General features: G+C 40.6%; 1 protein-coding gene across 1 annotated transcript in view; it reads left to right on the top strand.

The window, feature by feature from the left end:
- CSF1R (colony stimulating factor 1 receptor) overlaps positions 1-13001 on the top strand; it is a 125978-nt gene that overhangs the window by 81184 nt on the left and 31793 nt on the right. Inside the window, exons 8-10 of the mRNA XM_040345011.1 lie at positions 2484-2598; positions 4639-4823; positions 12781-12887. Of these exons, the coding sequence (XP_040200945.1) occupies positions 2484-2598; positions 4639-4823; positions 12781-12887 (407 nt within the window). The remainder of the gene's footprint in view (positions 1-2483; positions 2599-4638; positions 4824-12780; positions 12888-13001) is intronic.

Here is a 13001-nt window from a genome sequence, read left to right as displayed (position 1 = left end):
ATCTGCTCATTAATGGTTCAAATCTCAGCCAGTTTCTGCTGAACCAGCTGAGATTTAAACTGTCTATGGCTGGTCTTAGCTCATAGGCAGCCCATACATTGATTAGCACTGTGGAGTGTCGGCTTCCTGGCGTGATCGGGCATGTGGGATTTCAAACACACCCGAGCCCATCTCTATTGGTTGTAGACAGTTGAGCTCCCTGCAGGTTGCTTAGCAGCAGTGGACCCTTCTCTGACAAGCTGATCGGGATGCAATCCAGGTGATGCTCTTAGTCAAATCCTAGTCATAAATATCAGTGATTTTATTGATCAAAGCCCACACTTTACAGGCATAGAGCCCACATGGCTGCTGATCATACGGTTGATTATATTTATGTGCTTGTACTCTTGATGCTAATAAATACTGTGTTTATTAGATCTGACTGGGAGCATCACCTGGATCACATGCCGATCAGCATGTCAACAGAGAAGGTTATACAGCATTACTGCTGCTAGGTGACCAGCTGGGGGCTCGGCTCTCTATAACCAATAGTGCCAGCCTTCCCCTGCATGCCCCCATAATGTCACCAGCACTAGGTCCTAATAGACTGCCGCCGCTGCCAAGGAGACAGATGCTAGACCAGCGCTGTAAATAGCAGGGACAGGACAGCTGGGGATCCCCCACTGTGGCAGAACACCAGGGCCCGGTGGCAAGACAACCTTTGCAACCCTGATAGTTCTCCCACTGCTTTGGACCCTTATATTTTCTTGGTGTGCTGGTGACATATATCTCTTGTTTTCTGCCACCCTGGGGGGCCCCAGTATAGTAGGAAGGGAGCTCACTGCAGAACAGTGAAAGGGCCCATAGTGGGATAACTGTGAAAGGGCCCATAGTGGGATCGTAGTAAAGGGCCCCAGGAGATTATATATATATATATATATATATATATATATATATATATATATATATATATATAAAATTGCATTTTATAGTTGGCCCCCCTACTTTTGTCCCTGTCCCCCCATGTGCCCCCCCTAAATATGAAAGCTGGAGACGCCACTGCTGTCAGAACACAATAGCACAGAAGGGCAGATCGCTATACTAACATTAGATTGTTAGTACAGTGGCTCTGACCAGTGCTGTCAATTTGTTTTCCCAGCAGGTTTAATGAAAAAGCATAGTAGTGTGTACATAGCTTTAACCACTTGAGATCCGCGCTATAGACGAAATACGTCCGCAGCGCGGCTCTCAAGTGCCAAGTGGCCGTTTAAAAACGGCCTTTATGTGCATTACCCGCGCGCGCCACTGGGTGGCGCGCGGCGGGTAAAAACTGTCCCGACGCATCGCCGAAGACCCGATGCGTGTACCTGGCGGCCGCGATGTCCGCCGGGTACACGCGATCGTCGGTGACACGGTAGGTGACAGCAGGAACGTGGAGCTCTGTGTGTAAACACAGAGCTCCACGTGCTGTGAGAGGAGAGGAGACCGATCCGTGTCTCTTGTACATAGAGACACAGCATCGGTCCCCTCCCCCAGTCACCCCCCTCCCCCCACACAGTTATAACACACCCAGGCTACACAGTTAACCCCTTCCTCACCCCCTAGTGTTAACCCCTTCACTGCCAGTCACATTTATACAGTAATTAGTGCATTTTTATATCACTGATCGCCGTATAAATGTGAATGGCGCCAAATTTGTGTCAAAAGTGTCCGATACGTCCGCCGCAATATCCCAGTCCCAATAAAAATCGCAGATCGCCGCCATTACTAGTAAAAAAAAAAATAATAAAAAAATCATAATTCTGTTCCCCATTTTGTAGGCGCTATAACTTTTGCGCAAACCAGTCGCTTATTGTGATTTTTTTTTTTTTTTTACAAAAATACGTCGAAAAATACGTATCGGCCTTAACTGAGAAAAAAAATAGGTTTTTAAAAAAAAATTGGGATATTTATTATAGCAACAAGTAAAAAAAATATATATTTTTTTTAAATTGTTGCTCTTTTTTTGTTTATAGCGCAAAAAATAAAAACCGCAGAGGTGATCAAATACCACCAAAAGAAAGCTCTATTTGTGGGGAAAAAAGGACGCCAATTTTGTTTGGGAGCCACGTCGCACGACCGCGCAATTGTCAGTTAAAGCGACGCAGTGCCGGACGCTGAGATTTCGCCTGGGAACGAAGGGGGTTTATGTGCCCAGTAAGCAAGTGGTTAAAGCCTGAAATCTGTTATTGCAGCAAATGAGAGTAGGGGGTAGAGTAAAACTACATAGAGATGGACTTTGGAATAGGATGTCCAACAAGCTTATGTGGGATTGATGACCAGGAGTCCACAAACCTTTGGCCATATCATATATCTAACTCCAGTAATGTGAACTTTAATTGGTTGGGCTGGTCTACTAGACTCTCCAAATCACTATTACTTTTTGCAGAACCTTGTGAAAATAGACTGGATTGTTTTCCATCCATGAAATCTCCTACTAACTGTATTTTACGTATATGTTACAGAGCCTCCTAAAGTTGAAACATCTGTAATAGATTATAATGGGACCCGTGGGGTGACTTGCAATGCAAAAGGCTCTCCACTGCCAGACATTAAGTGGTTCCTATGCTCGGGTGCAAGGTAAGAAAACTGAATTTAGCCTCCTGAAATGTATATAAGTCATAGTCAAGACTTGTACTATACTTGCAACAGCATGCTAATAAATTATGAACTTTTAGGATCAACTGTCCCATAATGATTGTAGCTGCAGAGTACAGTGATGGTTTGTTTTAGGCCTATACAAAAGGTCTCCTCCTGCCACCTTTATTTCTTTAAAAGATTGCATACCTAATTTCCATGGGTGTAGTTACATGCCCTTATGGGCCCTCTTTCTCCTAGCAGTGGGTGGGTTTGAATACTGTACAGAGTGGTGCAACTTAGTTAATGGCTTTTTTTAAAGGAATGATGTGAATTATGCTAGGAGACATTTAACATAGAAGAGGACCACTGGTGGAAAACTGCACTGGTGAGTCTGTGGGGGGCAGCACTAAATAGGAGAAGAGTATGGCAGTAATAGCCTATTTTTTGTTATTATTAGTACTGGGCTGCTCTTCTTTTTTTACTATTTTATTTAACTATTTTATTTGGGCTATAAAGTTAACCCATACCCAGTATTCACATATTCTGAAAAAATAGTAAAAGTACTTTAAAACAAGCCCATGTTCACCTCATTGTGAAAAAAAATATTTTCAAAGTTCACAACACAGGCACAGACATTTTAGCTTTTTTCTTTAAAAGCAGATATTGCTTTCCCGACAGCCCTATAATATAAACACACAGCAGATGTTTCAGCTGTTAAAACTGACTGAACCCCAAACCTTACAGCATTGTTGTGATTGTTGAGGATCTTTGGGCCAGATCCACAGCCAGCCGCCGTAACGTAAATATTCCCATTTAAGTTACACTGCCGCAAAATTTCTACCTAAGTGCCCGATCCACAAAGCACTTACCTAGAAATTTTCGGCTGTGTAACTTAAATCCGGCTGGCGCAAGGCGTTCCTATTCAAATGGGGCGAGTCCCATTTAAATTAGGCGCGCTCCCGCGCCGGCCGTACTACGCATGCTCACAACGTCATTTTCCCGACGTGCTTAGCGCGGTTTTACGTTGCGCCGGGTTTTGAGAATCGCGACGGGCGTAAAAAAAAAAATACGAGTTGCGGCGTGAAAAAAAAAAAATTTGAAAAAAAAAAGACAGCGACGCAGGATAGAAGGGTCTACTTTTACAAGGCCTAAACAGTTTAGGCCTTGTAAAAGCAGCCCTAATATTGCGTTTGCAAACTAATACTTACGGAGAAAAAACGAATCGTAAAAGCTTTGTGGATCTCCGTAAGTGCTAATTTGCATACCCGAAGCAGCATTTCGACGAGAAATGCCCCCAGCTGCGGCCGAGGTACTGCATCCTAATATCCGACAGTGTAAGTCCCTTACACATGTCGGATCTTCTCCCTATCTTTTGGAAACTGATTCTGTGGATCAGTTCCAAAGATAGAAACAGGGATACGACGGCGTATCAGTAGATACGCCGTCATATCCCTTTTGTGGATCTGGCCCTTTGAGAATAAATTCTGCAACTTCACATTAAAAACAGCTACAAATCTAAGTGCCTGTTTAAAGTGGATGTAAACCCACTTTCATCCTTTCTAAACTACTGCCATAGTGCTGATCTATAAGGATATACATGCCTCCTGCATGTATCTTTACCTGTCAAATGTTTCCCCCTGTCTGTTATAAGAACTGAAAAACTGCAGATTCTGTGGGTGGATCTGTTATCTGGAGCTCTGTGGGTGGAGTCGTGATGTCAGTAGACTCCCCGCCCTCCTCTACACTCCCCTTGTTAACATGCATTTTTTCCTGTGTATTCCTTACACTAAATTTTTCTTTGATCACTAACATCCAGTCAAAATCCAGAAAAGTAACCACATGACTTCAGAAAAGGGGGGGTAGGAATTAAAAAATAATGCCTGTCTATTGTCCATAGTCTGGGAACAGGTGCACAATGAAGCTCATTTTCTACTTGTAAAGGATATTTAAACACTTGGATAGGAATAGCCTGGACATAGGTTCAGTTTAAATAAAAACATGCATAAAATGTATTATCACCTACAATGACTCATTTTGCAGTTGTAAAGATGACATAAAAGTTCCAATAAAAGGTGAAGTGACCGAAGTCGTAGATGACAATGAAGTGACAAGTACTCTGAACTTCAATGAGAGTGTCAGCAGCATGAACTTATTCTGTCTAGCTTCCAACCTCGCAGGAAACATTTCTACTCCGGTTCCAATGGTCGGAACTAGCACTGCACCTTGTAAGTATGCACCACAGAAGCCATAGGCTACATTTTATTCAACAGTTATTTTGTCCATCTGTCAGTTAAATAATATCTTAACCCAAGAATAAAAATTGTATTAAATTGAAGCTTATCTGTCCCTCGACGTTGTGGCGGCTTTAGCTTTCTTTACCCAAGATAAGTACATTTGATGCAACTATAAAACAATACCTGTTGATCCATTTAAAAATATTGTGACCTAGCAAAACCTTGTGGACTGAACTAAAATCTCAATAAGCATTCCCAACTACCGGTATCTTCTCTGAACTACAGAAAACCATGCTTTATGTAATGGCGATAGGGAAAAATGGGACTGCTTGCAGTCCAAATCAGTAGAGCAGCCTAGGGTGACAATGCTGCTTCTTCATATATACTGTACATTGTACAATGCAGTAAGAGTGTTGTCATGTTAGGAGAGGAATTGTGTTACTAATCAAGTGAAAATAATGGGAAACAGGAAAAGGCATGAAAAAGAAAACAACTAAGGAATAGTAAGCTGCAATATGGTAATTTTTTTTTTTTTTTTAGTTTAGCTAGCTTTGTTTTAGGGGTATCTAATTATTGTAAATTTTTATAACGTTATCCTAGAGCACCATATATATTATTCTGCATCTTACTCTTTAAAAGGGATTCCAAGTTTAAAATCTCCTCCTCTTCTCAGGTCCCCCGCCGACACTACTCCTTCTTTTCTCTGAGTGCCCCCATAGCAAGTGCGTGCTTGCTCCCAAGCCCCTATCTATTTGTTCACAAGACACACAGAATGGGGCTCTGCCCAACCAACTGCTCCCTCCTTACTGGCTTTGATTGACAGCAGCTAGAGCCAATGATTCCCGCTGCTGTCAGCCAATGAGGAGACAGAGGCCTCGAAGAGCAGCCGCTCTGGTGCACATAGCTGGCTCACGATCAAGCTTGGGTAAGCATTATGGGGGGCTGCGGGGGGAGCTGCATACTATAGGTTTTTTCCTTCACGCATAGAATGCATGAAGGGAAAAAACCTTCAACCTTTAGTTCCAGTTCGCACCGTTGCAGCTTTGAAATCGCTTTACTTCGTTGCAATTTCAAAGCCACACATCAGTGCGATTTGCACTGATTATTTCATTGCAGCTTGCAAATTCTTTTAACAGAAGTCTATGCAAATCGAAATTAAATCATCAAAAAGTAGTGCAGGAACCATTTTCATAATCTCTGTGATGTGAATCTCGGCGAAATGAACGGTTCCATTGACGAAAATATATATTTCATTTCTAGAATTTATATAAGCCCACTAACAATTAGAAAGTCAATTGACTGAGCGTTTCAAACAATGATTTTTTACCTATCTAAGGGCAGTTTTATTTAAAATGACAGCCAGCATTTGTTTTTAAATTGGTATTTACCACTTGCTACCCACCATCAGTTCTTTTACTGTGGATGGGCAGCACAGCCAGGCACAGCAAGGTAAATATTTGTTGCCTTTTATATGTGCAGTAGCGTGCCACTCTGGGAAACTGCTGTGTCCATAGAACACAGAGGATTATGGTTCCCGGTACCCGGCTGCATTCAGCGGCCAGGTGATCATATGATCACAATGTCAATAAAGCTGTCATGAAACAGCTGTGATTCCTGTAGAGTGATGCTGTGATTGGCCCACTGCTATCACATGCATGGGCTAATCCCATGGGCCATAAAAAAAGAAAAAAAAATGATAAAAAAATTAAATTAAAAAATCATTAAAAACAATTCTACATACTGTCAGCAGTCATTATCCCTGATCACTGCCACACCAGTAATATAATGCCGCTGTACTACAATGGTGACAGTATAAAAGTAAAAACTGTGAAAAAAAATGTAAAAGCGCAACCTTTTATCAAAACGAAATCACCAAAATACAGCTTTAACATGTATCTCCATGTGTCTATTCATAACCTTCAAGACCTTAAATGTCTATGCTTAACTATCCTAATTCAATAAAATGTCAATATATCACCACATATCAGTGGCTTCAAATGTGACAATACACGCAGAGGAGGAGGATTGTGGTATCATATACTGTATTGTCACATTTGAAGACACCGATACATAGTGATATATGGACATTTATTGATTTATGAAATTTTATTACATTTATGGACATTTAAGGTCTTAAAGGTTCTGAATAGACGCCTAGATATAAACATGTAATAATTGCATTTTGGTGATTTTATTTTTGTGATAAAAGGTTGCGCTGCACCTACTCACGGGTATATAAGTTATATCTCGCAGAATATTTTTTATCTTTGAATTACACAGAGATTCAAGAAGGGATTGGATACAATTGAAAGTACACTTTAAGCCTAGCCTTGATAAATGGTAAACCCTACTTCTGAAAACTTACATGGGAAAAATCTTAATTTGCCTGGACCCCTCCTGATTCATTGGAACTGGGCACAACTACATGCAAGTAAACTATTACTATAGTATATATTACTATGCCTTTGTGAGTAAAACCATATCTCTATCAGACTCTGGTCTGTTGGGTTCATGTAAATAACCACCTGAAGAAAAGTACTTCTGTTGTTTCCATTGGTGGGGGAAGTAAAGGGAACTTTCCCATCTTGGTTCTCTGTTAATCAAAGAAAAATGACCATGGAGACTCTTTCATTTTTTGCTAGTTTGGGCTGCAGCAACGATATATATATTCTGATGGCAGGGAGGCAGGGGAATCTCCCCACTGTCAGAATACAATGACATATTAGGGTGTGCAGATGGCGGGTACGGCTTGCTGAACAAAAAACTGAACCATGTATGACTAGCTTTACTGTGTGTCCCTGTTTTTATTACATTTTCTTTCAAGACTTGTTTGAATCCTAAAAGTTTTGCCAGGATTGTAAGTAAGGCAGGAGATACATCAAATGGGTAAGGGGAAAACTGTCCCTTCATATTGATAGCATAAAATTTAAACTAAGAGGATGAAAAGGTCTACTTTTAAGGTGTGTGTTATTTGCTCATACAGTACTAGACTATCACTGTAACTAAGACCTTTACAACTGATTTTTAGAAATTTTACACAGATACCAGTGCAGCAGTATATATCATTTAAACCATTGTAACTACTGATTTTTTATTTTACAATTTTCCAAAGTACTATAAAGATGGACCTGATAGATCCAAGTAAGCTCTGCCTCCATAACTGGGAACCTTAGTTAATGGAGTAAAGTACAGGCTGGGTCAGGTCTGGCAGGAGGCCCAGGTGCAAAGCCAGAAGCCATAGACTATGTTAAAGCATGTGGCACCAGTGCTCTGATCACAGACATACCATAAGTTAGCAGTGCATTTTATGTTGGTAACCAAGATTAAGCCATTAACTTACTGTAAACATGGGCAATTACCAGTACCACATGCCAAGGTTAATAACATATACAAATAAGAGAAACACTGAGAGGACATTTGAGCTACCCAAGAATTACAACTATATTCATATAAAAACACAAATGTTATATATACACAAACACATACAGTATATATACTATATATATATCTTTAAAATGAATTACATAAAATAAGAGAATTGCAGTCATTAAAATGCCTTCCCCATATATATTTTTATTATATATATATACATACATATATATGTGTAACCTTGGAAACAAAAAAACTACGCTAGACAAAACTACAAAAGGCTGCAGACAGACGTGTGATACACAAAACAATCAGAAAAACAAAGCTGCGCCAAGAAATGTACCAATTATGGGGAATGACCCTTATAATGTAATAATGTAATCAGTTCATATATGATAGAAACAACAGTCCAATAGTGAATGTTTTGAAACAGCATGGAAATGGTAAAACGAATCTTCCAACAGGCACACTCATGCAGATACTCCTTAACAGACCACCGCTAAGTGCAGAAAGACTTGACTGAAGTGATCCCTTCACCAGTAAAAAATGGCTGCTTACCAGAGGGTAAACCAAATAGGCATTTGGCTATAACCCAGCCTCGGCCTTTAATCCACCAGGTCTCAAAAGGGAAGCAGCACTCAGGAACCCGCTAGATGACACTCTCTCATATGTGGTTTAGGGAACAAAAGAAGGATGCACCATAGCGTAATACAGTAGATAAAAAAGTTTTAATGAAGTACAGTTAGAGGGTACTCACAAACATCGCGGTAAAAACAGCATATAATAAAATCGAAACAAGCCGGCCGGCAAGATAAACGGAGCCCTTCCTCCTCAACGTGGTGACGATACTGCCTGTCCTTCCCAGATGCGTTTCGTCATCATCTGACATTTTCAATGGGGGTAGGGCTAAGCAGTACTTCACCCATATATGTAGTGCTAGCCTCGCTGTGATTTGCAGAGCGAATGGCCGCGTGGACGCCATTTTTACTGTGGGAAGGTAGCCCACAGTTCCCGGTGTGGCGTCGCACCGCTTATCTAACTTAAAAAATAATTATGTAAAAGTAATAGCTTACTGTCTTAGGCGCCCGTCCTTCATAGACTCATAAAAAATGTTGGAAAAAAACAGGAAACGAAAAAAACTAGCAGACAGCTCCGCCAGCGTCAGCTGTAACATCCAGGAACACATATGAACTTCCGGTATGCGCATGGCCTGGCACAAGCCACATATTACACTCCCTGTCCATCTAACGCCATCTAGCAGCAGAGAGACAGAAAAGCATCCAAAAGAGAATTTTAAAGCAGGGACCTGTCTCTTCTCTGTAGAGAACAAACATAGAGAATTTTAATTATATACTTAATCGATGATTTTGAACGCCATAGATCTGGCATACAGTAAAACTATAATTTTAGACCTCAACACCATTACCACCCCAGGGGCAGGGTCGGAAGGAATAGGAAGGTTACAAAACTTGAACAATGTATATAAATTGAGAATTAGTAAATTAATAAATAAATTAATTAATACAAGTGAAGAGAAAAGGGGAATCGTCCACACACCATAAGGTGAGGAGGTAACAACTCCTATTTAATAAGTGAACAGGTCACATCTCCTATGAGTGGGAGATGTATAAAAAAGTTAAGACATTGAGAAATTAATTCTCTCTATGTGCTCTGTGCTCATAGTGAACATTTAGTGTTAATTGAGACTAATATATAATCATCCCTAGAGTATCAATAGCAGAGAATCATAGGGATTGATTAAAAAAATTGTTAAGTGAAAAAATATATATTGTGAAAAATATTGAGAAGAATATTCTGAAAAAATCTTACGAAATAAATATTACAAAAATAAGTGCTACGCCTCCATTCCTGCAAATCACAGTGAATTTACAGAATTTACAGATTATGAGTTATTAATGAATGCATTCACATCGGTCTCTATGTTCAACCCATAAGGAGCATACGTTTTGAGCCGATGAATCCAGCCCATTTCCATTCTCGAGATTTCCCTAACGAGATGGCTCCCTCTCCAATGGGGTTTGAATTTGTCTATCCCTAGAAAGAGGGTTTTTGATGGATCTCTCCTGTGCTTCAACCTATAGTGATTAGAGCCCGAGTGATTTTTAAATCCACTTAAAATATTGCTAATATGTTCGTTGACTCAAACCCTAAAAGCCCTTTTTGTCCGGCCCACATACTGTAGCCCACAAGGGCATTGCAATAAATATACGACCCCAGTGGAGGCACATGTAATACAAAGTCTGATTTTAAACTCATTCCCTGTGGCGGTAGAGGAAAAAGTAGTTACGCATCTTTTTGTGCTCAAATTTAAAGAGCATACTCTACAGCGTCTACATCCATAAAAGCCTTTAAGTTGGTCAAAGAAGCCAGAACTCGTACAGGGGGGGTCAATGATATTGGTTGCCACTTGGTTTCTTAGGGACTGAACACCTCTGAAAACCACCCGAGGATTGGGGGGTAATATATCCCCCAATATCGGATCATTTTTAGCAATATGCCAATGTTTCTTAACAAGTTGGCAAATAGCTCTATGTTGAACTGAGTAGGTGGTAACAAAAGGGACACCATTGGGGAAATTGTCCCCTTCAACCAAAACTCTCTCCCGGAGGAGGTTGTCTCTTTCAGTGACAAGTGCCTCGTTCACAGAGTTTTGTAAAGACTCAGCAGTGTATCCTTTTTCACGGAACCGTTCTGTCAGTACTCCTGCCTGAACAAGAAACTTCTCAGGGTCAGTACAATTCCTCCTCAACCTAAGATACTGACTCTTTGGGACAGCCTTAAGCCATGTCTCATGGTGGCAGCTGTCCATAGGTATGAAGGAATTCCTATCAGTCTCTTTGAAATAGGTTGAGGTGATAAATTTGCCCTCCCTCACCTCAATATTTAGGTCAAGATAATGAACCCCAGTCTGGCTGGCCTCGTATTTGAGTTGAATCCCCCTTTGTTTGTTATTGAGGGATATCATAAATTCTACCAGGTCACAAAATTCATATGTGTAACCTTGTCCCATACATTAAAAGTATTTTTTTTATAAAGTATAATACATTTTTTGAAGTGTCTCTATGCACTTTGCAGATATGGTTTGGTTCGTCAGGCTAATACTGTATTAAACATAGAAACAATTGCATTACCATTTGTACAGCAATATGTCTCAATATATATCCATATTTACAGAAATACAAAAATGTCAATGTCTACCACATGCTGAATAACTGCAGGTTTCCAGGACACATGGTAGTAATTGGGGTCGCTGAGGCAAGCGGCAGAGGCTTCACTTGTAACTGTTTTCTATGTTTAATATAGTATTGGCCTCTCTCATCCTTCTAAGGAACCGGAGCACATCCAAGAAACGTGTAGATGATCAACTGCATCTTCAATCCCCCAAAAAATTATTATGCTTGCCAACTTGACTGGTGTGGATTGACTTTATGAGAATAATGTACAGTAAATATCTGTAATTCTCTTATATACCGTATATACTCGAGTATAAGACGACCCAAATATAAGCCGAGGCACCTAATTTTACCACAAAAAACTGGGAAAACTTATTGACTCGAGTATAAGCCTAGGGTGTCCATCTGCGTGCCTCACTGTACCTCCTTGTGTCCATGTGCATGCCTCACTGTGTCCATGCCTCACTGTGTCCATGACTAGACTGACGTTTAACATGGAAGTCTATGGAAGGGGTGCCCAGCTTTGAAAAATCGGTGCTCCCCAGCCGTAGGTCCCCCAGACAACAAACTTTGCGAACTTGTAGAGGAAACATGGGGCTACATGTGTGCCAATTTCCCGGGTCCAGTGAACCTACAACCGACTGGTACCGGGTCCCCAGAATCACCGGAGAAATTACCATTTAACATGGGAGTCTATGGAAGGGGTGCCTGGCTTTGAAAAATCAGTGCTCCCCGGCCGTAGGTCCCCTGGACAACATACTTTGCACACTTGTATAGGAAGAGTGGGGCTATATGTGTGCCAAGTACCCCAAAATCCGGGAGATCAGGCAAAAAAAGGTGACTTGAGTATAAGCCGAGGGGGGCATTTTCAGCACACAAAAATGTACTGAAAAACTTGGCTTATACTTATTTTTTTCATATATATTAATGAACCTTTGTACTGTTATATGAATATAGTTGTCATTTTTGGGTTCCTAAAAAGTCTGCTCTGTGTTTCTCTTTTTTGTGTCATTGGTAGCCAAGATGTCAAGCTGAGAAAGCAGACAGAAAACAGAGTTAGAAACAAGCTAGGTCCAGCAGGAACACAGCAACAGCAGCATGGAAGTGCAACCCATAAACACAATTGAAGACCATTTAGTATTTGGAAATAGGCTTCTTTAGAATGTGCTGCACCCAGTGCATTGAAACTTATTGGTAGCCCATTGAGTGATCTTGATCTAGGTTTTTAGGACAACCTGTTGCTCCAGTGCTCCACTGATAGAAAGCAGTCTTCTGTTTTTGCTCTAATAGGACTGTGTTGATACTAATCAAGTTAACGTTTTGTGCATGTACTATATATATTGATTTACTTGCTTATGTTATGCTGATTTTTCTGTTTTCCTTAGTGATAAGTACAAAGCACCAGCTCTTCGACCCCTTACTGATTGCAATGGTCGCAGTTGCAGTTTCTCTTCTGCTGCTATCAGTCTTTTTGTTCTATAAGTATCAGCAGGTATGTTGTAACGTCCATATTGCCATTTGTGGGATAAATTGTGAAACTTAGCATTCAGACGCATGTCATTGGAGATTTTTAGAAGCGTTGACTCAAAATTATTCTCTAAAGCAA

This window comes from Rana temporaria, chromosome 3 (genome assembly GCF_905171775.1).
Source record: "Rana temporaria chromosome 3, aRanTem1.1, whole genome shotgun sequence".
NCBI classification, from domain to species: Eukaryota; Metazoa; Chordata; class Amphibia; order Anura; family Ranidae; genus Rana; species Rana temporaria.
Note: the sequence above shows the minus strand (reverse complement) of the source record. Positions and strands in the feature narration are given on the sequence as shown.